This window comes from Erithacus rubecula (genome assembly GCF_903797595.1).
Source record: "Erithacus rubecula genome assembly, chromosome: 29".
Classification (NCBI taxonomy): domain Eukaryota; kingdom Metazoa; phylum Chordata; class Aves; order Passeriformes; family Muscicapidae; genus Erithacus; species Erithacus rubecula.
In genome coordinates this window covers 2,694,870-2,719,704 of record NC_136681.1, presented here as the reverse complement: position 1 = coordinate 2,719,704, position 24,835 = coordinate 2,694,870, and the positions used below count along the sequence as shown (strand labels likewise).

At 45.4% G+C, this 24,835-nt stretch overlaps 1 protein-coding gene across 1 annotated transcript in view; it reads left to right on the top strand.

Moving 5' to 3' along the window:
* DOCK5 (dedicator of cytokinesis 5) overlaps positions 1-23,660 on the top strand; it is a 63,695-nt gene extending 40,035 nt beyond the window's left edge. The window contains exons 34-51 of the mRNA XM_079328744.1: positions 833-989; positions 1,643-1,683; positions 1,776-1,866; positions 2,693-2,812; positions 4,045-4,134; positions 4,988-5,092; positions 6,279-6,420; positions 9,275-9,356; positions 9,541-9,625; positions 10,328-10,414; positions 10,768-10,944; positions 12,788-12,871; positions 13,247-13,384; positions 15,038-15,204; positions 16,415-16,592; positions 18,676-18,811; positions 19,996-20,093; positions 23,472-23,660. Coding sequence (XP_079184870.1) covers positions 833-989; positions 1,643-1,683; positions 1,776-1,866; positions 2,693-2,812; positions 4,045-4,134; positions 4,988-5,092; positions 6,279-6,420; positions 9,275-9,356; positions 9,541-9,625; positions 10,328-10,414; positions 10,768-10,944; positions 12,788-12,871; positions 13,247-13,384; positions 15,038-15,204; positions 16,415-16,592; positions 18,676-18,811; positions 19,996-20,093; positions 23,472-23,573 — 2,080 coding nt within the window. The 3' untranslated portion in view covers positions 23,574-23,660. The remainder of the gene's footprint in view (positions 1-832; positions 990-1,642; positions 1,684-1,775; positions 1,867-2,692; positions 2,813-4,044; positions 4,135-4,987; positions 5,093-6,278; positions 6,421-9,274; positions 9,357-9,540; positions 9,626-10,327; positions 10,415-10,767; positions 10,945-12,787; positions 12,872-13,246; positions 13,385-15,037; positions 15,205-16,414; positions 16,593-18,675; positions 18,812-19,995; positions 20,094-23,471) is intronic.
* Positions 23,661-24,835: the final 1,175 nt, after the last annotated feature.

Below are 24,835 nucleotides of genomic sequence, written 5' to 3'. Positions count from 1 at the left end.
AACAAAAACTCAATTGTTTTTTGATCAAAAAGTGCTGCCTGAGTCGGGTGTGTGAGGTGTGTCTGTCCTGGTTTGGAGGAAAGGTGTCTGCCAATAAAGGCAGAAGCTTCTCTTGGAAATGGAGAATGTAAACCCCCTCCCTCCAAATTATTATAATTTTGAAATTAAGGGGCTCTCAGGCAAAGATATGGGAATAGGAATAACAGTTCTTTACTAGGAAAATTAAAATAGCAATGCAGTATTACACAGAACAATCCCAAACCCTGCCAGAGTCAGAATCCAAGCTGACACAGTCAGTCAGTCAGGGTGGTGGCACAGTCCCATTCCATGGTGCTGCATCCTCCTGCAGGGGCAGATGTGGTTCAGCTGGAGCAGTGCTCCTGGAGAAGGTGCAGTTTCCTCTGAAGGTGCAGGGATGATGTGGAAGGGTCTGGTTTTCCTCTGGAATCCAGTGGGAAAGGCTGCTCTGCTGTTCCAAATCTCAGTTTTTATCTGGACGGGAAATGTTTGGCTCCTCCCCTGGGTGGAGCATCTCCCAGTGGGATGATGGAATTTTATCAGTCATGCACTGGGACTCACTGGCCATGAACAGGAGATATCTCCTGGAGGGAGGATGGGCTGTGGGAAGATAAAGATGATTGCCCAGCTGGTTTAAAGATGGCCCATTAACAGGAGATATCTCCCACAGAGATAAAGATGATTCTGGTGACAGAATTCAGATTTCTGGTCACATCCTGTATTGCAACCCAAGACAGTGTGTCCAGCACTGAGTGTCCATCCAGGTTGGGGTTTTTGGGTAATTCACAGCCAGACCCCTGGGGTGTCCCTGCAGGCTCCTGGAGCACTGCAGGAAGCACAAGTACCTGGCAGCCCCGGGGGAGGTGTTTGCCCTGCTGGTCAGCAGCCTGCTGGAGAACCTGCTGGACTACAGAACCATCATGCACGATGAGAGCAAGGAGAACCGCATGAGCTGCACGGTCAACGTGCTGGTAGGGGCTGGGGACACCTGTCCTGGGGCTGGGGACACGTCCTGTGGGATGGGGACAGCTGTCCTGGGGCTGGGGACACCTCCTGTGGGATGGGGACACCTAGCTGGGGTTGGGGACACTTTCTGGGGCTGGGGACACCTCCCCTAAACTTGGCACAGCTCCCCTGGACTTGGGACTCCTGCCCTGGGCTGGAAACACCTCTCCATGGCTTTTCCAGACCCCCTTGGAATTATTTTTGATCTAGGGGGGTATTTTAATGAATTCCTCCCCTAATTAATTCCTCGTGCCGTTTTTGGTGAATGATGTGCCCAAATCAGCACAGAAGGTTGGGCAGTCCAAACTCCAGTCATTGGCTGATCCTCCCAGCCTGGGGCACAGGCAGAGAAGAATCCCTGGCTGAGGGCTGGGATCCCTGTTCCCCTCAAAGAGCCTGTTTAACTTTAAACAAGTGATTTCTCTGATTTGTCCCTATTTTGGAGGTGCTGGTGTCCTCCAGTGTGAGGGGAGGGTCCCAGGGGTGCAACCACCTGAGCAGCCAAAATGAGCAAAAATCCCTGAATTACCCAAAACTGCTCAGGTTCCTTCTCTAGAGCTAATTCTGCAAATCTCTGCTGTTGTCCATTGCCAATGTTGGATTTTTCTGTTGTTGGCAGAATTTTTACAAGGAGAAGAAGCGAGAGGACATTTACATCAGGTAGGTTGTGTCCCTCCAGAGCCTGGAAAAATTTTTGGTGCTGCCTTGGGCACAGGAGCTGCACAGGAAGGAATTGCTTTTGCTTTGCTCAGGTATCTCTACAAACTCAGGGACCTGCACACAGACTGTGAGAATTTCACAGAGGCTGCCTACACCCTGCTGCTGCACGCTGAGCTGCTCCAGGTATGCAGGATTGGGGTTTCAGGGAGGCACAAACAGCTCAGAATTACCCAAAACCAGGGTTTTTTTCTTATTTTTAATGTGTCTTTATCACCTTACAACCCTTGCTTGGCTCTGTAAAATGAGGCTGATGATTGTGGTGGGATAAAGCATTGAGACAGATGCTGCAGCATCCTCCTCCTGTTGTTTGTGTACATAAATATTTGTAAATAGAAGAGAAAAAAAAAAAAATATCCCAGGAAAACCCAACAGCTTTGAATCATAGGTACCAGTGGTCGTTGAGGGGCTTCAGATTCCACAGCAAAATAATTATAATTTTGATATCTATATTCATATCTATATATCTATCTATATATATATCTATATCTATGTCTCTGTATCTATATATATATATCTTTGTCTATATATTTATCTGTATATATCTATATCTATATCTATATCTATATCTATATCTATATCTATATCTATATCTATATCTATATAAAATGATATAATGAATATAATGATATAAATGTTTTAATATAAAAATAATTATATACATATAATACATAATAATGGTATATCGTACAATATATAAATATATATTATTATATTTATATAAAATATATACATAAGTAATATTCAATAATAATGGTAAAATAATAAAGATAGAATATAATTATAATAATTTAATAAGGATAAAAGTTATAATCAGCATCAGTTTGTTGCATCCTCCTGCTGCAGTGAGCTGGGGGAGAATGTCTCAGGTTTGAGGGATTTGTTTTGAGTTTCCCCCTGTGGGATTCCTCTGGGAATGCTGCAGTTTCTCACTTTGCTTTTCCCTGTGCAGTGGTCAGAGAAGCCCTGTGTCCCTCACCTGCTGCAGAGGGACACCTTCTGTGTCTGCTCCCAGCTGGAGCTCAAGGAGAAACTCTACCAGGAAATCATTTCCTTCTTCGACAGGGGCAAGGTGAGTTCCTCACCTGCCCCTGCACCAATCCTGCCTTGGCACATTCTCTGTGCTTTGGGTGGAGGATTTCCTTGCTGAAAGCAGATGTGGCTCCACATCTGGCTGGGTTTGGGGCAGGATGCCATCAGCAGGGCGTGGGTTTGTCTGCAGATGTTTAAATCCTGTGTCTGTGTTGGCCAGAGGTGTCTGGAAGGTGAAGCTGTTGGAGGGTGGGAACAGTGCAGGTGTTTTCCTGCCTCCCCCTGGGAGTGGCTCCTGTCAGGATTTTGGGATTGCAGGAGGATTCCCTGGCCCTGGGAGCTGCAGAGGGTTCTGCCAGGGCTGAATGGCTTCAAGCTGAAATAAAGAGAATTTAGAGGGGATTTGGGGAAGGAATTACTCCCTGGGAGGGGCTGGGATGGAATTCCCAGAGGAGCTGTGGCTGCCTCTGGATCCCTGGCAGTGTCCCTGCCATGGCAGGAGATGGGAATGGACTTTGAGTCTCTTTCCACCCAAATTCCCTGATTCCATGATGGGACAAATGAAGGGACCCCCTGGTCAAGCCCAGGGACCCCCTGTGCCAAACCCAGGGACCCCCTGTGCCAAACCCAGGGACCTCCTGTCCCAGCCCAGGACCCCTTTCCCCAACCCAGGACCCCCTGTCCCAGCCCAGGACCCCTGTCCCAAACCAGAACCCCCTGTCCAAACCCCCTGTCCCAAACCCAGGACCCCCTGTCCCAATTCCAGGGACCCCTGTCCCAATTCCAGGGACCCCTGTCCCAATTCCAGGACCCCCTGTCCCAATTCCAGGGACCCCTGTCCCAATTCCAGGGACCCCTGTCCCAATTCCAGGACCCCCTGTCCCAATTCCAGGGACCCCTGTCCCAATGGTGCTGGAGGAGGAGTTTTTCTCTCCCTGCTGTCCAGACCTGTCCTTCCTCCTCCCAGTTTGTCCTGTCAGGATCTCAGTGGAGACCTGGCTTTGCAAACCACTCCCAAATCTCCAAATCACAAGATCTCTATGACTGTAATAATCCCTGCAAAAAAAAAAACAACAAAAAACAAACCAAACCAAACCAAAAAAAGCACAGCAGAGTCTGAGAGGGGAACCTGGCAGAGCATGAAAGCAGTGCCTGAATTAAAATCAGCTGCATTTTTGTTTACCTATCTGTGCTAATGAAGGCTTTTAACTGAGTCTTTCATGTTGTTTGTGCTCTTCTTCCCCCTCCTGCCTGCCCTCACCCTCCCTGGAGATGTGGGAAAAAGCCATTCAGCTGAGCAAGGAGCTGGCTGACATGTATGAAAACAAAGTTTTTGACTATGAGGGAATTGGAGAGCTCCTGGTAAGGATTTTTTTCTGCATTTCCAGCAGGCTGCTGAGTGCTTGGATTAGTACTGTTCAAGCAGGATAAGCCTAAAATAAATTTATGTTAAAGACAAACAAACCAGCTTAACCCCATGGCTCTGTGAAGGTTAGCAGGAGAATAAATATGTTCTCAGTTTCTTTTGACCTCCTAATTAACATGATAATACCACGTGCAGATGTTTAAAATTCTTGGTTTTAACCAAATGAAGTGACAACCAAGGGGTGTTCTCAGGCTCCATAAATCTCATCACCTTGTTATTTCTGTGGTGAAAGTGCTGGGCATGAACACAGAGCTATAAAATCCTCTTGGCTCTGAATTTTGCTTTTTAGTGGTTAAGGGTGGAACCAGATGGTCTTTATGTTCTTTGATGGCAGAATCATCTGCCCAGCTTTATTTCTGCCAGCTCTCTGACATTTGTCACCATTTGTGTCTGCTCACTTGCAGAATATATTTATATTTCCCTTGTTTTCCCCACACTGAAGGATTTCAAGCATCCTTCTGGAATCCTCAGAGCCATGGCATTGTTCTCATGCCTGCAGACCAGGAAATGGAGCTGGTTCTGGCCCAGACAAAGCAAATATTTAATCAAGTAAATGGACAAGGATGAGAGACTGCATCAAAAAGCAATTTTGCAGAGTGTGCTGAGGGCAGAGCTCAGAGATCAGGGAGGGGAGGGCTGGTAGTGTTTAGACTATTCCAAATTTTTTATTTAATTTTATTTTTTATATATATATTATATATTATAAAATATAAAAAATAAAAAAATAAAAAATATTTAAAAATTAAAATAAAATTTTATTTTATTCCAAAATTTTTTTTTCTTTTCCAGAAAAAAAGAGCAACATTTTATGAGAATATCATGAAGGCCATGAGACCCCAGCCTGAGTACTTTGCTGTTGGGTACTATGGGCAGGGTTTTCCCTCTTTCCTGAGGGTAAGAATCCTTCCCCACCCAACCCTGAAATCACAACTCCAGGAAAATCCCCTGCCAAACTCCTTCTCCTTTCAGTGCCAGATCTAAATCCCAGGAGTTCTTCAGAGCATTTAAATGTCTAAAAAGGGACCAGTCAGAGGTGAAATTTTGTGTTGCCAGCTTGAGTGGAGTCAGGGGGTTGCAACAGGTTTTTTAGGTGATTGTTCTGTGGATTTCAGCAGAATTTACCTTTTGTATTTGCAAAGAATACAAAATTAGTTGTGTTATTCACAAATATGTAATTTGTATACATACAGATTATATGTACCTCTGAAATGTGATTGTTGCTGTTAGAAAATGTTCACAATGAAGAATTAATGGAGAATTAGTCCCATTTCTTTTCAATCAACCGAATTTTCAGGACAGGGGTCATTTCAATGATCAAGGAGAGTTTGTCCCACACAGAATTCAAGTGCATAGGTGCTTTTGATTTAAAACAGCTGCTGGATCTGTGTGGAGGACAGGAATTGTTCAGATCCAGGGTCAGCAAAGCTGAAAATATTCCTGTTATTCAAAAACCAGGACCATTTTTCCTTCTCAGACTGGAGTTCTGGTCTTCAGTGGAAGCCAAGCTTAAAAAAAGAGAAGAATGTTAAGTTAGAACTGGAGGAGAAGGCATGGAAAATTTCAGCTTCATGTTTTGGAATCCATCCCTCCCAGAAACCAGGTGGAAAAATAACTGGCCATGGTCTGGTGCTGGGTGTGTAGATATTTTGGATATTTTGGATGGGACTGAGGTAAAATCCCCACCTGAACTCAGGGAATTCACAGCAGGAGCTGGCAGGCAGCAGGTCCCTGAATTTAGGAATTTCTGGCACATTTATTCAGCTCCTGGCTGAGGTGCTGAGCTCAGGCAGTGCTGGGTGACTCTGGGATGTGTTTGTTGGACATCAGCACCTCTTGAGGATGTCCCTGCTCATTGCAGGTGGATTTAAAAGCTCCTTTCCAGCTCTCTTTGATGATTCTCTGTGGATAAATTGATTTTTTAGACAAATTTGATGTTGTCTCCTGGGAGTTGCTGTGCCCTCATCCCTCACCTCTTCTTCCAGCTGGGATCAACCCCACAAACCAACTCTGGGAAGGTTTGGAAAACTCTGTCCTACTGCTTTGTTAAATTTTAATTCCCTTTTCCTTCTCCTGTCCACAGAACAAGATTTTCATCTACCGTGGCAAGGAGTACGAGCGGAGGGAGGATTTCAACCTGAAGCTGCTGACCCAGTTCCCCAGTGCTGAGAAGATGACCAGCACAGCCCCTCCATCCGAGGAGATCAAAGCTTCCCCCAAACAGTGTATCTTTTGGGTTTGGGGTGTTTTGGGCACACCCAGAGCAGGGGTGATGAACGAGGGGTGATTGCTGCTGGTTGGAACCTCCAGAGCTCTTGGCTCCTGATTTGTGGGGTTATCTTAAACAAGCTGAGAGTTAAAAAGGTGATTTATTACAAAGCACATCAGTCTCAACAGGCAGTGGCAATAAGGCAATGGTTAAAAGCACCAACTCTCCCAACACAAACTCTTATACAGGATTTTTCCAACAAGCTAAGATGCAAACTCAGACCACCACTCCCTAACCTATTAGAATTTTAGTTTCTCCATCTCTCCTTAATCTGTTAGAATTTTAGTTTCTCCACCACCAATTAACCTGTTAGAATTTTAGTTTCTCCATCTCTCCTTAACCTATTAGAATTTTAGTTTCTCCACCTCTCCTTAACTTATTAGAATTTTAGTTTCTTAGCACACCAGGTTATGTATAGAACTACTCATACACTCTATCTTGTTCTATCTGAAAATATCAGCAATATTCTTATTCTAGCTCTGTTATGTCTGTGTCCTGTCTACAACTGTGGAGCCTCTACTGAAGGTATCAGTGTATTTCACCCTTCACTAGAATTCAAACTACTACTGTGGATTCAAGACTTTTACTTACTAAAAGCTCACCCTAACACTTATTAACTTACTTCTACTTAAATGTCCATTTTATGTGAATGGCTTAATATACTTTAGTCCATCCAAAGGCTTTAATTCAATCCCTGCACCTTGATTCCTCCCTGAAGAATCCCCCAACTCACTGACTCCAACACCTGGGTGTGAAATTGGGGCTCCCCAGAGTTGTAAGGGTGGGTTTAAAGGGTGGTTGGGAGTTAAACAAGCTGCAGTCAGGGTGAGGAACAGATTGCAAAGAGGATTTCCTGTGGTTCTGACTGCTCCAGCCATGGTGGGATCCAGTTTTTATTTCTGGGTGGAAATGTGAAGTGCAGGCTGTGAAAGTGGGGTGAAAAGGGAAGGGCTCTCCTTTGCTCTTTGCCATTTATCAACTGCTGGGCTTTGTGTGTTTTACTCCCTTTCTGAGAAGTGTGATTGTGGCACTGAAAGTTGTTGGGTGCAGAGCCCTTGCTGTTTTTTAATTCTGATTTTTCCCCTTGCTGGTGGGACTCCAAGCTGTGCCCCAAGCTCCCCATCAGGCTTAAGAAATCTCAACTGGGAGTGTGAGCCAGTGGAGCTGCTCCAGATTGCTGCCAGCCCATGGCTCCTGGAGGATGTACACCAGGAAAAACCAAATTCTGGGCTTGCAGCCTGTGCTCAGCAGGCCAGGCTGGACCATCTGCAGGTCCATTTTGGCCCCCAAAACCTGTGCACAAAGCCAGGCAGTGACAGCAGATGCTTCCCCTGCAATCCTCCTGCCAAGCCTGAATCCACAGAGGAAATTAAAACCCATTCACACTTGGTAGCAGAAATGCCTCTTCTGTTGCTGCTTTGTTTCAGCTGCTTCCTTTGCATCTGTTTGTGTTTGTTCTGCTGGTCCTGGCTCAGGATCAGCCTGGGCTGCAGGGTTTGGATGCAGATCTGAACCTTCCCAGAGGTTTGGGGGTTGTTGGGTTTTGGGATGAAGGCAGCAGCTGCAGGGTTTGGGTTTGGGTTTGGGTTTGAGTTTGGGACAGGCTCTCCCTGAACTCCCCAAACCCCTCCTGAGAGGATGAGGAGTGCCCAGACCTCTGCTGTATCAGGCTGGCCCTGCTGGGCTTGGTTTTACTTCCAAGCTCCTTTAACCTCTTTTGCTCTTTTTTTTTTATTTCTTTAGGTTGTTTTTTTTTTTTTCTCTTTTATGACAAAATACCTTGTCCTTTTGGTGTGCTGAGCCCCAGGGGTTCCCTGCACCCCAGAAAAGCCCAGTCCCCCTAAGCTGAGCACTGACAGGGCTCAGCAGGGCACTAAGCCCAGCCTAACAAGCTCTGCTGACACAGTTCAGCAGCCTGGGCTCAGAGCCTGGTCTAACGTGGCTCTGTGGTTTGGGCTCAGATTTGGCTGAGCTCCTCACTGCAGGCAGGGTGGCTTTGCTTTGTCTCAGTGAATTAAAGGATGTTTGGGGCTGCCTTAGCCCCCCACTGAAACATTCCCACTTCAGGGCATTCAGAAATCTTCTGATGGGCTCAGGTTGGCCAAGCTTTGCTTTTCCAGCCAGGTTTTTGCTCCTGTAGAGCCTCAGCACAGTCCTCACAGCAGAATTTTGGAGGAATATAAGTGGTTGGGGATACAATTTCTGAGATTTGTTTTTAAATGTCTGTCATCATTCACAGATGCAAAAGCTGAGGGTGAAGCAATTCCTTTGTTCAGTTGAATCATGAATTTAAAAAGAGGGAGGGAAGGAGCTTCTGATAAATAACTATGGGGTGAGAGAAGAGCCAGATGCATCCACAGAACCTCCTGCAGAACCTTGCTGCCTTTTTTCTTTTTCTCCCAAAGTGGAAATCAGTGGTGCCCAGGACTCCCAAACATTTTCACCAGGAATTCCAGCACCTGGGAGTGCCCAAGGCCAGGCTGGAGCACCCTGGGGTGGTGGGAGGTGTCCCTGCCATGGCAGGGGTGGCACTGAGTGAATTTCAGGTCCCTTCCCACCCAAACCATTCTGGGATTATTATTTGTAAATATAATAAATATTTTCTTTTTGTGTTTTTAATACACAAACTGCAAGGTGCAACATAATGCCTGTGATTGGTGATGAATTAGCCAGGTTTGAAGAAAAATGCTGAATGAGAGCACAGGAGTTGTGGAAAAGTCTGACAATGGGAACAGGAAGGGTTTTTCTCTCCCTCTCCTGTTTTTTCCCTAAAGGATTCCTAGTTTTTCATCCTTAACCAGAGCTCTCAGATGTGCAGTGCTTCACTGTAAAGCCTGTGATGAACCTGCCACCTAATTACAAAGATAAACCAGTTCCTGAACAGATCTTAAAGTAATTTATTTTCTTTTTCCCTCAACATTTTGTTTGTGTTTTCCCCAGTAACTTGGGCACAAGGTGCTGTGCCTTTGTGTCTCGTGTAAATTGTGTAAATTCCTCCCCACAAACTGTGAGGAAATCTTTGAGTGAGGAGGATGGGAGTGAGGAAAAATCCCCTTTTTGTTCTGCTTCTTCCCAGCTACTACAGAGCCAACGAGGTGCAGCAATTCACCCACTCCAGACCTGTCAGGAAAGGAGAGAAAGATCCAGACAACGAGTTTGCTGTGAGTCCTTTCCTTTGGTTTGGTGGCATTTTGACCAAAGTGTCACCTTGTGTCCATGTGCACATGGAGACTATTCCCTGTCCTAACCACTAACATCACCAAATTCATGTTACTATTTCCAATCACCAAAAGTTAGTGTCTCACAGTTGAAGCTGGAAGTTGTTTTTCAGTTTTCCTGCATAGGAAAATTCTGAGATATTTTCTCTACTTGCAACATGGCATTTTTGTTTGTCTGTGAAAATCCTTCTGCTTGGTAAAAATATATTTTGTTTGAGGTGGATTTATTCTTTGCTTTAAGTCATAAAAGCTCTTTCCAGCTCACTTGCTCTTTGCTCTCTTACTTACCCAGTAAGATTGGCACAGCAATTCTTTTCTTCTATATCAAAACTTGCTTTCATTTCTATTCCTTCTTCAGATTCTACATTCAAAGATCTTTCTATTATACATAAATATCTGTGAGACCCTCCTGTCACATCCTTATCCTTTCCATGATTTCAAGGGGCTCCAGAGCTGGAGTTTGAACATTCAGCATCCATCAGAATCCAGGAATGTGGGGCTGTGTAAGCCCAGCTTCCCCATCCCAGTCAGGGGAGCTGGGAATGGCTGTGGAATCTGTTCCAGCTCCTTCTGGAAGCCTCATTCCACACAGGAGAGTTGAATATTTCCCTTAAATCTCTTTTTTTTTTTGCCTTTTCTGACCAGAACATGTGGATAGAAAGAACAACCTACACCACAGCTTATTCATTCCCAGGCATCCTCAAGTGGTTTGAGGTCAAGCAGGTCACAACGGTGAGTTCTCCACAGGGGAGTCTCCTCCTCTCCATTCCTCATGGAATAAAGCCTTGGAACACTTGGGAATGCCACTCCTTCCACTGCACAGATAAAAGCAAAATATTTAGTTTCTTACTCAGCAGAGAGGAGTAAATCACAGAACTGTGGAGTCCCAGAATGGTTTGGGTTGGGAGGACTTAAAATCATCCAGTGCCCACCCAGGGACTCCTTGCACTGTCCTTGGGCACTCAAGGGATCCAGCCCCTCCCCACCCTCACAGGGAAGGATTTCCCCCTAAAAATCAAACAAAGCTTAGAAATGTTCATTCTGTGACTATAAAGAAGGTTGATGGTGTTTTTCCTGTCCCTCAGGAGGAGATCAGCCCCCTGGAGAATGCCATTGAGACCATGGAGCTGACCAATGAGAGGATCACCAACATAGTGCAGCAGCACACGTGGGACAGGAGCCTGCCCGTGCACCCCCTGTCCATGCTGCTCAGTGGCATCGTGGACCCCGCAGTCATGGGGGGCTACTCCAACTATGAGAAGGTGCCTGGAGCCCCTCTGCAGGCCTGGGGGTGCCCACCTGGGGAAGGGAGGGTCTTAAGGGGCTTCAGGAGTGCTGGGGAGGGATTTGGATAAAGGATGGAGGGACAGGACACAGGGAATGGTTCCCACTGGAAAGTGGAGATTTTAATGGGAGCAGAGGAGGTAACGAGGCTGGTGAGGGGCTTGGAGCACAAACCCTGTGAGGAGCAGCTGAGAGAGCTGGGGGTGTTTATCCTGGAGAAAAGAGAATTAGGGGTGACCTGATGACTCTCACAGCTCCTGGAAGGTGCCTGTGCTCTGTGGGGTTGGTCTCTTTCCCCTCTGACAGAACCAGAGGACACAGCCTTAATCTGCTCCAAGGGAAATGTAGGTTGGGTATTAGGATGAAGTTTTTCATGGAAAGAATGATAAAATACTGGAATTGTCTGCCAGGGAGGTGGTGGAGTCACCATCCCTGGATGTGTTTGAATAAAGCCTGGATGTGGCACTGGGTGCTGTGGGTTAGTTGAGGAGTTAGGGCTGAGTTGGGTTCTGTGATCTTGGAGATCACTTCCAACCCAGTGATTCTGTGATTGTGTGATAAGAACCTTGTGGGCAGCCCAGGTAACACAGAAAAGCCAAAACCTGGTATTTCTCCCCTGTATTAATAGGGAATTACAAAACAAAAGAGGCTTTCTCTTGCCAGCAGCTTCTGTGTCTTTGAATCTTGCAACAGAGCAAATAATTCAGGAAAAAAAAAACAAACCAACCAGCATTTCCTGTACAGGTTTACTCAGCTGACTTTATTTGAGCAGTGTAGGTTGTTCTTTTTTGTGGCGTTTAACTCATGCTGTTGGTTCCCTCCACCTAATGATGAAATTACCAGCACAAAATGCTCTGCTTGTTTCTACAAACCGGGTGGAATGTGGTAAAACAGATTTAATTCTCCTCAGCTGTGTCCCAGTCCTGTGAAATGAGGGGCACACGTTAATTGGGAGAGGGGCTGCTTGTTCTGGGTCTGACTCTGATTCCACAAGAGTTTGGATGCTTTCCCAGGGCTGGATTTGGCCCTGAATCCTCCCATTTTATGAATTAAGGTTGACATCAAGTTTAGAATTACAAAAGTGGGAAAGCAGTTGAAACTAAAAAACACAAAGTCTCTGCAGCCACATCTGGAAATACTCGTTTCTGGTTCATATTTTCCTATTTCAGCTGCAGATCAGTGCAAAACATTTGGCTTTTGTGGGAGGCTAAAACCTGAGTTTTAATTGGTTCATTGTAGCCAAAAACCAAAGCTGGGTTTTTAACATCTTTCCTCTTGAAATAATTAAGCACTTTCAAGGAAAATCCTCTGGGACTAACCCAGAGCCCTTTCCCAGGCTCACTTCCATCCTGGAGAATCAAACCCCCAATCCTGAAAACTTCTACCACAGTCCAGTTTTACAGAAGTAAAAAAAAAAAAAAAAAAAAAAAAAAAAAAAAAAATCTATTCAGAGGCTGAAATGGCTCAGATATGCAAATTAAAAACTTACTAGGGAGTTTATCTAGCAATAAAAAAAAAAAAAGAAAAATTCTTCTCACGAGGAATTGAGATCCATTTCAATGGGATACACAATGGGAATTGGCACAATTTTAAGTTTTCAGTTTAAGGTTCTGCTGATTAAAGGTAAATCCAGGAGAAGTGGAGACTCAAGGTGCTTTGTTGAAGGAAGCTGAGAGTCCAGATCTCAGCATGGTCTTTATTTCTGCTGAATCTTTGTAGCCAGCCCCAGGTGAAAATATATAATATAATCCAGTGAATTGCTTTTAAAGGAATTAAAAGTGTGTCTGTGTCACTGTGTCACCTTCTCTCTGTGCTTTCCAGGCCTTCTTTACAGAGAAATACCTCCAAGAGCATCCTGAAGATCAAGACCAAATCGAGCTGCTCAAGCAACAAATTGCTATCCAGGTGTGCAATTGGGCAAGAGCTGGAGGCACTGGGGGAGTGGGGAAGAAGCAATCACAGAATCTGGAATTATTTAGGTGGAAGGGACCCTAAATCCCATCCAGTGCCACCATTCCATGGGCAGAGACACCTCCCACCATCCCAGGTTGCTCCAAATCCCATCCAGCTGGGATTTGGGGAAGATGTTGGTGTTTGTTCAACACCAAAGTCCCCTCGGTGTCACCATCTCTGAGCGAGACCTGAGCTCCCTCTCTGTTCCACTGTTTATTTCCCCAAACCACAATGATTTAAATCCTTTATGTGTGAGCAGTGCAGCTCGCTCTCTGAGGAGCAGGAGGGCTGGTCTGTGCTCCTGCAGCTCCTTGTGCTCCCCCTCAGATGCCCCTCCTGGCAGAGGGGATCCGGATCCACGGCGAGAAGCTGACGGAGCAGCTGAAGCCGCTGCACGAGCGCCTCACGTCCTGCTTCAGGGAGCTCAGGAGGAAGGTGGAGAAGCAGTACGGGGTCATAACTCTGGTGAGGGAACCTGGTTTATCCATCTTTTGCTCCTGATTTACCAAAATAAGAGTGTTGGGCTAATACTCAACTGTAATGGACAAAAGACTCTGTAACAATTTGAAGTTAGGAAGTGAATGTTTATTGTGAGGTAATCTTCTAATGCACACTGCAAAATCACAAAATTTATTTATCGACTAAGAATTCAAATAAATACATATTCATAATTAGAACCCCTCCCATTCCTCACTTCCTATGATAATTAGCTTGAATAGCTAATAAGCATTGATTGACTTCTTAAATTAAGTCTGAGGTTGTTTTGGTGGGGAGGGGTATTAAAAGGAGGAAGTAAGGCGAGTCTTCCTCACTCTAAACTCTCCACCTTTTCTATCACTGACAATACAAATGATTTCTGGGGATAGTCCAGTTTTCCAAAGAATGGGTTTCTGGTTGCATTTTCTATGTTTCACTAATTTTGTCTTTTCCCATTGTAAGCCCAGCTGAGCAAACACAAAATGACAGACAATCAATTATTTAAGTTTCACATAACTACTCCCTTCTAACTTTTAATTATTTTCAGCAAGGTAACTAAAATCCCAATTATCTAAGATTAGTGTTTCACTCCAGAGGGAACCTAACTCCCCTTTTTTCTACCCATGGGTGGGTTTGGATGTCACAGAACCCCAGAATCATCAGGGTTGGGAAAGAGCTTTGAGACCATCGAGTCCAAGCTGTGCCAAATCCCCACCTTGTCACTGAGTGTCACCTCCAGGTGACACCTGCAGGGTGCTGTGATTCCAGTGGATCACAGGGCTGCCCCACGTTGGGCGCCAATTGCTGTGATTCCCTCCTCACTCTCCAACCTGCTCTGGGTCAGAGATGGAGGGAGTTTCAGAATGGACAGAGCAAAAAGAGGCTCTTCTTCCCAGGATAATCCAAATTTATTCCTGAAGGCTTCCAGGGGTAAAAGAGGGAGAACAAAGGAGTTGTGGGGAATTTCAAAGTGCTGGGTACAGGGAACAATCCCTGTCCTGGCCATGCTGGCACCTCTGATCCCTTCCTGATCACACCCAGGTGCTTTTTGGCCACAAAAACTTAAAGTAAAGCATGGACATGAGACAAAGGAAAATATAATGATTTAATTATATTTACTTCAATCACTTTGCTGTGAATTGCTGGCTTTTGCTGTTACGTATTTCTTCTTTTTTTTTTTTATTTTATTTTGCTACTGTAATGATGAATTATAACCACTTTTTATGAATAAGGAAAACAGGGACTTGTGAGAACATGATCAGTGCTGTTACCTGCTGTTACAAGCTTTTCCATGTTTGTACAAGCCTGCATTTTCCTTACACGTAAAAAGTGGATATAATACATAATTATAGTGGCAAAAAGAAAAACAAAAAAAAAACCAAACCTAACAGTAAAAGCCAGCATTTTACAGCAAAGTGATTGAAACAAATACAATTAAATCATTGTATTTTCCTTTTTCTCATGTTCTTGCTGTACTTCAACTTCACTATTCCTGTTTATTCTGATCCCATGGTGTGTTTCCATAACGCACAAAACACTCTGTAACATTTCACACGTACCAAGGAATGAACAATTTGCTTTTTTGGCTGGCCCAGCCGATGGTGGTGAGCGGTTTCTAACAGAGCTGTGTCCCCCCCCCAGCCCCCAGCACTGACTGAGAGGAAGCCCAGCAGGTCGGGCTCGGTGGTGCTGCCCTACATCATGTCCTCCACCCTCAGGAGGCTCTCGGTCACCTCCGTGGCCTCCTCCGTGGCCTCCACCTCGTCCACCTCGTCCGACAGCGCTCCCTCCAGGCCGGGCTCGGACGGGTCAGTGATCACCAGCTGCTCTGAAAATCAGGGTTTATTCTGGGGAAAGGGCTGTAGGGGCAGGTGTGGCACACAGACAGACACAGGACATCTCAGAAGGCAAATTTGTTACAGCAGCACGGTGTCTTTTATACCCTCTGCACAGTTCACACTTTGTTCATTGGTTACAATAAATCAACATTCGTTGGTGTAAAACCACCTCTGTTTTTCACAAGACTTTTCTAAAAATACCTTCCCTTCCCTTCCCTTCCCTTCCCTTCCCTTCCCTTCCCTTCCCTTCCCTTCCCTTCCCTTCCCTTCCCTTCCCTTCCCTTCCCTTCCCTTCCCTTCCCTTCCCTTCCCTTCCCTTCCCTTCCTTCCCTTCCCTTCCCTTCCCTTCCCTTCCCTTCCCTTCCCTTCCCTTCCCTTCCCTCCCTTCCCTTCCCTTCCCTTCCCTTCCCTTCCCTTCCCTTCCCTTCCCTTCCCTTCCCTTCCCTTCCCTTCCCTTCCCTTCCCCTCTATGCCTCACAAATTTATCACTGGTATTTTAGCTTTCCCTTCAAACCAAATTGTAATAAATCTCTGGTTGACATTTCTCAAATTATCAATGAAATGCTTCAAGGACCACTTCTATGACCATCATTTAAACTGTAAAATTTAATTCAAGCCAAAATTTTCTTTATATATATTGGAAAAAAAAATATTTTTTATAAGCTCAATTTTTAAGGCTCAAATTTACTTTCTATATTTAATTTCAAAAACTGTATTAAACCATTGTTGTGGGCATTGAAGCCCCAGCTGCTGCCTCTGGAGCCCCAGTTATCCCCAGTGCATTCCAGGTGCTTCTGTTTCCCAGGAAAATGGGATGTGAGGCCCCACAAATTGGTTTATTCCAGTCACCAAGAGGAAAGGAGCTGCCACAGCTGGGGACATTCTCTGCTGTCACTTGTCAGTGCAGTGACTTTCCAGCTGGGATAACCAGAGTTCAGGTGTTTTGTTCATGGCTGAGCAGGAGCTGCAAGCAGAGCACATTTTATCTTGGACAAAACCCACAAAATGCTGAGAATTCCAGGGGTAACAGCACAAATCCCACTGAAAAATCCACAGTCCTGCCTCACTTTTTCACAATAATCCCTTGCACAAACAGAGAGATCACAGTTTTTAAATGAACAGCCCTTTCCATGGCTGATGGACTCGTGTTTCATGTTTTTCTCACTCTTTTGGACCACAGATCTACCCTGGAGCCTCTCTTGGAAAGGAGAATATCCACATCTTCCAGGAATGAGGAGCTGCCCGTGAAAGATGACGGTGACAACAGGGTTAGCAAACTCAAGAGGAAGGAGTGGAGCATTAGCAAGTCTCAGGTTATTGTGGAGAAGGAGCCAGAAACAGAAGTGACTTCCAAAATGGTAAAAAACCTCGTAATAATAATGACAGCAATAATAAAATCCACAGCAGGAGCTGAGTGTTTCCATTGCTCTCAGCTGTGCTGGGCAGGGGGAGCTTCATTAAGCACTGGGAGGGGTTCAAATACCAAAAAACCTTGGTCATCTGAGTCATTCCTTTTTTATTTAATCTGGAAAATTGATGTCACAGGCCCAAGTGCAGTTGCTGGGAGCACTGGTGGATCAGGGAGGTGCTGGAATCTCAGCACCAGGGCAAACCCTGGGTGTTTTGGAGAAAAAAACAGTGTTACACCTGGGGTATTGTCCTGATGGATTTAAAAACTGTGTTACACCTGGGGTATTGTCCTGATGGGTGTAAAAACTGTGTTACTCTCCCAGGCTGAGAGAATTGGGTATTTCAGCACTGGGTATTTCAGTGCTCCTAATCTCACTGGATTTGGCTGCTAATCTGATTTAACCCAGGCTCATTTTTCACAAAGGAAACGCAAATTCCTGTGTTTCCTTTTCCTCTCCCAAGCTCCCAGCTGAGTCTGGCAGGGCCAGGTAATGCTGATCCATTTCCAGGAATTCTGCTCAGGTCTGAGGGATGCTGCCAGCACTTGGAGGCTGCAGAGTGTTTCTAGGAAGGGGCTCTGTGCTTCCAGGGTGCTGTCATTGGTGCTGACAGCATTTTCAGCCTAGGAAAATTGGGGTTGTGGATGCTGGAGCTGCAGGAGGCCTGGCCCTCTGCCCCTGGAATTGCTGTTGGATGAAATCCTCAAAATCTCTGAAGGGAAGGAGCAGTGCAGAGTTCCAGTCCTGCTTCAGGACACTGCAAAGCCCAGGAAAAGCTGCTTTTATGGCTGCTGTGCTGCATGGCCCCACAGTGAGCACAGGAGTTGGACAGAGGGATTTTCTGCAGCTCTGGACTGAGCTGCCTGGGAGCTGGAAAACTAGAGGGAAGCACAAACTCTGTGTGTTTTATATCCAGCAGTGTGTGGTCCCTTCTGTGCAGAGAGAAATCCTGAACTGCTGGGGATGAGAAATCGACCTCTGAAAAAGAGTTTAATTATGTGTTCAAGTGCCAGCCTGCTCTGGGAAGCAATGGATTAATATTTAAAAGGCACCCAGTGTTCATGCACTGGACTTTGGGGGACACACTGAGGTGGCCTCATGGTCTGAGTGAAGAGCACAAAGGAAGGAGCTGGATGCAAATTCCCAAATGCAAAGGATTTTTGCTCTGTAAAGCCTAAAATAGACTCATTTCTCAGGATACCAGCAGCCCTGACCTGCACCCAGAATTTCATTTTTCTTTATTTCTTGAAAAGACTTCACCCTCACCACCCTCCAAAGTTTATTCACAGAACTGCAGCACTTCTCCAGCATCTTCCTTTCTGAATTAACTCCCTAAATCAGGCCATTAAAAGCAGGAAGTGCCAGGGGAAGCTCAGCTGTGTCTGGGGGCAAAGAGGTGCCTTGGACACAGCCAAGCCAGGGCAGGGCTTTCACTCTGTTCACCTCTGACATTCTGGGTGATTGTGTGACTGTGAGAGCTCTGAGTGACCTGTGAGTAATCACAGCTCTGAGTTACCTGTGAATAATCACAATTCTGAGTTACCTGTCTGTGCTCACAGCTCTGAATTACCTGTGAATAATCACAATTCTGAGTTACCTGTCTGTGCTCACAGCTCTGAATTACCTGTGAGTAATCACAGCTCTGAGTTACCTGTCCGTGCTCACCTGCAGGTTCTGTGATAATTCTCATTTACCTGTCCATGCTCACCTGCAGGTTTTGTGATATTCTCATTTACCTGTCCCTGCTCACCTGCAGGTTTTGTGATATTCTCATTTACCTGTCCATGCTCACCTGCAGGGTTTGTGATAATTCTCATTTACCTGTCCCTGCTCACCTGCAGGGTGTGTGATAATTCTCATTTACCTGTCCATGCTCACCTGCAGGGTTTGTGATATTCTCATTTACCTGTCCCTGCTCACCTGCAGGTTCTGTGATAGTTCTCATTTACCTGTCCATGCTCACCTGCAGGTTCTGTGATAATTCTCATTTACCTGTCCATGCTCACCTGCAGGTTTTGTCTCTGTCCCCCAGGGCCCAGCAGGGAAGGCTCAGAGGCCCAAGAGTCTGCAGCTGGGAGACAGCAGGCTGACCCTGCTGCAGAGCTCCTCGCTGCAGCAATCCACCTGCAGCCCCCCTCCCATCACCCCCAAAACCCCCCGGACCCACAGTAAGTCCTGCTGCTGGAATATTGTGGGGATGACTCCAGGGAGCTGCTGGGGAGGGAGGGAGGAGATGCTCTGAGTTATATCAGCTGTTGGAAATCTTAAATATCATTATTTATTCCATGGAAACGCAGTTTGAAATGTTACTGGTGGTCAGTGATATTTTATTTAGGGCACAAACAATGGGAATTGAACCCCAGTTCAATTGAACCCCAGTTTCAGAAATTTCAAAAATATACTGAATGTAAAACAGAGCAATAACCTTATCCTGGTAAAGAAGAGACGGGAAAAAAAAAGGTATTTTTTGTATATTCAGGAATTCTGTAGTTAATTCTGCAGCAATATTTAAATGTGGCTTAAGGTAAAAATAAAACCCCCTGGGCAGTTCACCCCCAGAAATCCCTGGGTGCTGCATTTCTCAATTTATTGCTCCTTTTTGAGAGGAACAGAAGTTCCTGGGCTGCCTTTGTGTGGGTATCAACTCAGAATCCAATGCAGATAATGATCTAAACCTGCATAAAATTGTCATGAGAGGATAAAAACAAAAAAAAAACTACTTACCAGTATTTTTAATTGTTATTTATTTATGTATTTATTATTATCCCAGGGAGGGGATGAGTTGGTGAGACAACCAGAAATAAATTTAGGAACTCAGTGAAGGAAGATCTGTGAAAGGAATGTGAAACCTCTCCTCTTTTGCATGGGGTTTAATTGCTGGAATCCTTCTGAAGTTTGGGTTTTATCTCCTCCATCAGGTGGAGTTAAAATCAAAGTCAGCCCTGGAACACTCCAGATGTGCTGATTTGAGCAGTTTGCTGCTCTCTGGGGCAGCTCAGAGCTTTTGGGGGAAGGGGAAACCCCTCAGGGCATTGGGAACTGGAGGAGGACTCAGCTGGGACCCAAAACATCCAGGCAGCTTCAGCAGGGAACTGCTCACAGATGGAAAGCACAGGGAATTTCATGAATCTCCCTTAAAATCCATGTGCAACACCATTCCCTGTTCCTTTTCCATATTTTTATTTGTTCTTTTTTGCTCTTATTTGGTTTTTTTCCCTAATTTTTAAAAAAAAAAAATCTTATTTTTCAGGGTTTTTTTTCTTATTTTTTCTTTTTATTTTCTTATTTTTTGAGGGTTTTTTCCTTATTTTTTCCCCTTTCTTTGTAATTTTTTCTCTCTTCTTTTTTCCAGGCTTCCCCTCCTTGCAGGCTGATGGATTGTCCACACCACCCCCCCCTCCACCCAAAAGCAAACCCTACGAGAGCAGCACCCCCAGGAACTCGGTGGAGGTGAGGAAATGGGGGCTGATGGATTTTTGGAGAGCAGCTTTGGGGCAGGAGGCACCAGTGGAATTTTCCAAGCTGTTCTTGGGGTGGTGCTGCTTGAAACTTGTCTCATAATTTCACTGCTTCACTCCCTGAAACCACAAAAAAAAGGAATTTTTTTTTGTTTGTTTCAGGAGAAGGCAGTGGAGTGCAGTGCCTTTATTTTTTTTTTTTTTTTTCCAGGTGGGAGTTGTGTTGTTCTTGATCAGGAAAAAGGTGTGGGAGGGTGGGAAGAGATACAAAAAACACAGCAGCAGCAAAAGTTTCAAAAACATGATCAGCCAACACTGCAATAATTTGGGCTGGAAAAGAAGTGTGGGCAGAAAATCACAATTTTCAGAGTTCTCCAGTGTCTCCTTTTAAGCTTGGCAGAATCTGATTTTACGAGCCACCAGTGACTTTTTAAAGCTTGTATTTAAATCCTGCACTTTGTTTCAATTCCATTTTCTTGTAAGAAAATCAAACTGTCTCTTTTTCAGTGCTGTGTCACTCGTTTTTCCAGAATAAATCCCACTCTCCCCATTCAAAATCCTTCTTTTCCCACCCAAAATCTCCTTTTTTCACCCTAAATCCCACTTTTCCCACCCAAACCCAATTTCCTACCAGAAATATCTAATTTTCTTCCACCAATTTCAATTTTCCAGCCCAAATTCCCATTTTTCCAGCGAAAATCCCACTTTTTACACCCAAAATTTCCATTTTTTCCCAGCTGGGAACCTCAAAATGAACCCAAATCACAGGGTAGGGACAGGTGAGCAGAATCAGGGGCTTCCCTGAACTGGGATCCCACTGGGAACAAACTGGGAGTGGATCAGTTGGTGGAAAATTAGGATTAGGGTCACCCTAAATTCAGTGTTTATTGAGAACACTGAGTGACCATTGAATGACCATTGTGGACTTGTGTCCTGGTTTGGAGGACAGGTGTCTGCCAACAAAGGCAGAAGCTTCTCTATGAAATAGAGAATGTAAACCACATAAATCCAAATTATTATCATTTTGAAATCAAGGGGCTCTCAGGCAAAGATATGGGAATTAGGAATAACAGTTCTTTACTAGGAAAATTAAAATAGAGATGCAGTATTACACAGAACAATCCCAAACCCTGCCACAGTCAGAATCCAAGCTGACACAGTCAGTCAGTCAGGGTGGTGGCACAGTCCCATTCCATGGTGCTGCATCCTCCTGCAGGGGCAGATGTGGCTCAGCTGGAGCAGTGCTCCTGGAGAAGGTGCAGTTTCCTCTGAAGGTGCAGGGATGATGTGGAAGGGTCTGGTTTTCCTCTGGGATCCAGTGGGAAAGGCTGCTCTGCTGTTCCAAATCTCAGTTTTTATCTGGATAGGAAATGTTTGGCTCCTCCCCCTGGGTGGAGCATCTCCCAGTGGGATGATGGAATTTTATCAGTCATGCCCTGGGACTCAGTGGCCATGAACAGGAGATATCTCCTGGAGGGAGGATGGGCTGTGGGAAGATAAAGATGATTGCCCAGCTGGTTTAAAGATGGCCCATTAGCAGATAATGTGTGCCAGGAGATCAGGGTCACTGCCACACCCAGTTTTTAACAATGGCCCATTAACAGGAGATATCTCCCACAGGGATAGGAATCGCTGCCACACCCAGTTTTTAACAATGGCCCATTAACAGGTGATACCTCCTGGATGAAGGGTGGGTCATGGGAAAGATAAAAATGATTGCCCAGCTGGTTTGAAGATGGCCCATTAGCAGATAATATGTACCAGGAGATCAGGATCACTGCCACACCCATTTTTTAACAATGGCCCATTAACAGGAGATATCTCCCACAGAGATAAAGAACACTGCCCAGCTGGTTTAACAGCTGGTGACAGAATCCACATCTCTGGCCACATCCTGTATTGCAGCCCAAGACAATTTGCTACACAAGGCCAGGACAGAGTTGGGACATCATGGTATTGGGATGTGTTCATGCCAGCAGTGTAGATTGATATAATTTCTAATAACAGCCAGGAATGTTGTGTGGAGCTGTGTTTACCTTTTATTTCTCACACAGGCACAGACACCTGTTCTCGGTGTCTCCAAGCTTTTTGCAATCCCTGACATGCAAACACTGTGTCAGGATTGTTTCACCTGCCCTGAAATGAAGGTGCTGGTGATGCCAGACTCATTCCTTACCAGTGGGGAGCAAAGCAAGGATCCTTCTGTGACTCTGAGAGGGGTGGTGCCTTTCCAAAACCTGTCAGGAATTCTGCCATTGAAAGGGAGGGATGCCTTCAGTTCATGGAGAGGATTTGGGAGTACCTGAGTGAGATAAACTGGGATTTGTCCAAAAAGAATTTGAAGAGTGATCATACTTAACGACTTCAGCAGCACAGGAAGAAAGCAGCTCATCACTTAATTCTGTGTTCTGACACTGGAATAAAGCCTTGAAATGTGGGATGAGGAGGAAGTTTTTTCTTCTTTGCCCTTCATTTGGCTGGAAGTGGAGAGATCCCAGCTCCAGGGATGCTGTGGGAGTTATGGATCAAGAGGATTAATGAAAAATCCTCCTTCCCTGGAGTCTTGTGGGGAAACTAATTACTGCCATGTCCTGGCCTGCAGCATCTCCCCTGGCTGGCAGCCAGAGGGAAAGGATTCACAGGAAAGGATTCACAGAACTGCAAAGGGAGGTTGGGAAGGATTTTCTGAAGGTTTTTTTTTTTATATTTTACTGTTGTAAAGTTGGGTCTGTCTTCCTTTGGTGAAATCAGTCCTGAAATGTTGAGTTGTGGCTGGTGAACCACACAAGCTCCTCACTCTCCTGGCCTTTCCCATCTCTTTTATTTGCAGGATGCCCCTTAAAACAGGCAGAGAGAACTTGAAAAATCCCCCCTTGGTGCAGTTTTCTGCAAGAACAACACCCTCCAAGCCCCTCTGAAGGCAGGCAGGATGTGGCCATTTAATCAGAACCCATTTCAGGCTGTTGAGTTTTGCCCTTCTGATGTGAAAACATTTTCCATCCTTTTGGTGCAGCTCATCCAGCCAGCAGGAGAAAAAAACACCTGAATTTTGAAAGCTGGAAGGAAGTGGGTTTGTTGCTGTTTTAGAAATGGGTTTGTTGCTGTTTTACTGATCCCCAAAATGCTGAAGTTGGGCTGCAGGTCAGAAGCAATTCGTCTATCCTGGGCTTACTTTAACAAATAAAACATTTCAGCTTCTGTTTTTTCCTGGGGCTGTGTCCTTGTCTGGCCCCATCACGTGGAGCTGAGCTGAACTCCAAACTTTGCTCCTGAAAGAACCATCAGGACCTTTTGGGTTTCTCATTTGGTGAAGCAAAACCCCTTCCCCTTTGCCAGCAATTAATTTTTCTGTGTGTTTCCCTCTCCTCAGGTTGCTCCACCGCTGCCCAGCAGACGAGAGGCCAAACCTCCCCCTCCACCCCCAAAAACCAGGAAATCCAGCGTGGTGTCCTCAGAGCAGGGGCTGCAGTGAGGATTTGGGGTCTCAGCAATGAGATTTCCAGGCAGCCTGGTGATATTCCCTGATTCCACCACTTCCCCTGCAGTTCTCCTGGGAAATGCCACAAAAAAAACCAAACAAAAAACAACTTTGGGACTGGTTCCCTCCCCTCTGTCTGTGCAGTACTGACACTCTAATCCAGACATCTCCCACCTGGAATTCTTCTCTCTCCTGGTCTTGTCTGTGCCCAGTTTGCTGCAATCCCAGTGGAACTGGGAATCCTGGGCTGTTCCCACTGCTGGGATCACTGCAGGGCAGTGGTGCTTCCTGCCTGGGCCAGGCTCTCTGCTCAGCTTGTGCTTGGTTTGGTACAGGATCTCATCTTGTGCTTTTTAATGGGGTGGAAAAAATCCCTGTGTGAATGTTTGAGGTGACAGGAGCTGCACTTTTGCCAGGGCTGGACTGGCACCAGCTGCACTGATACCAGGCTTTACTGGTACCAGCTCCACAAACAGCTTGGCCTGTTTATTTATCATCAATATTGATGAAGATTTTGCTTTCACTTGCAGGAAATAATTTTGTTTGTTAATTCTATCATTTTGCTTCTGATTATCTTGTAGAAGTTGGGAGGAGCCACTAAAACCCTGCTGAGGATGTTGCTCCCAGCAGGAAATGCAGTTTTTGTTGGGCTGGGGGTCCACAGGCCAATTACTGAGCTCCCCTGACTGAAATGGGTTTCTGATCTCATGGAAAAACCAAAGTTTGTTAAACCTAATGAAAAGTTTCCTCAGCAAAGGCTTTTTCAGGGAAAAACAAACCCAACAAAAACCCAACCCAACAGAAACCAATCTAAACTCAACCCAACCCAACAAAACCCAACCCAACAAAAACCAAATTAAACTCAACCCAACCTAACAAAACCCCAACCCAACAAAACCCAACCCAACAAAACCCAACCCAACAAAAACCAAGCTAAACTCAACCCAACCTAACAAAACCCCAACCCAACAAAACCCAACCCAACAAAACCCAACCCAACAAAAACCAAACTAAACTCAACCCAACCTAACAAAACCCCAACCCAACAAAACCCAACCCAGCAAAAAACCATCCTCAGGAGGGTTTTGTTCAGACTGAAGTTGTCATTTCCTTCTGTTTTTCCCAATTTTTTTGACACCAGTGTGTCTGCAGGAGCTGCTGTGCTGCCTGCCCAGCTCTGCCAGCAGATTGGTCCTGTCCCAGAGCCATCCCAAATTCATCAGCTCCAGATTGGGGCTGCTCTGGAGGTGTCACAT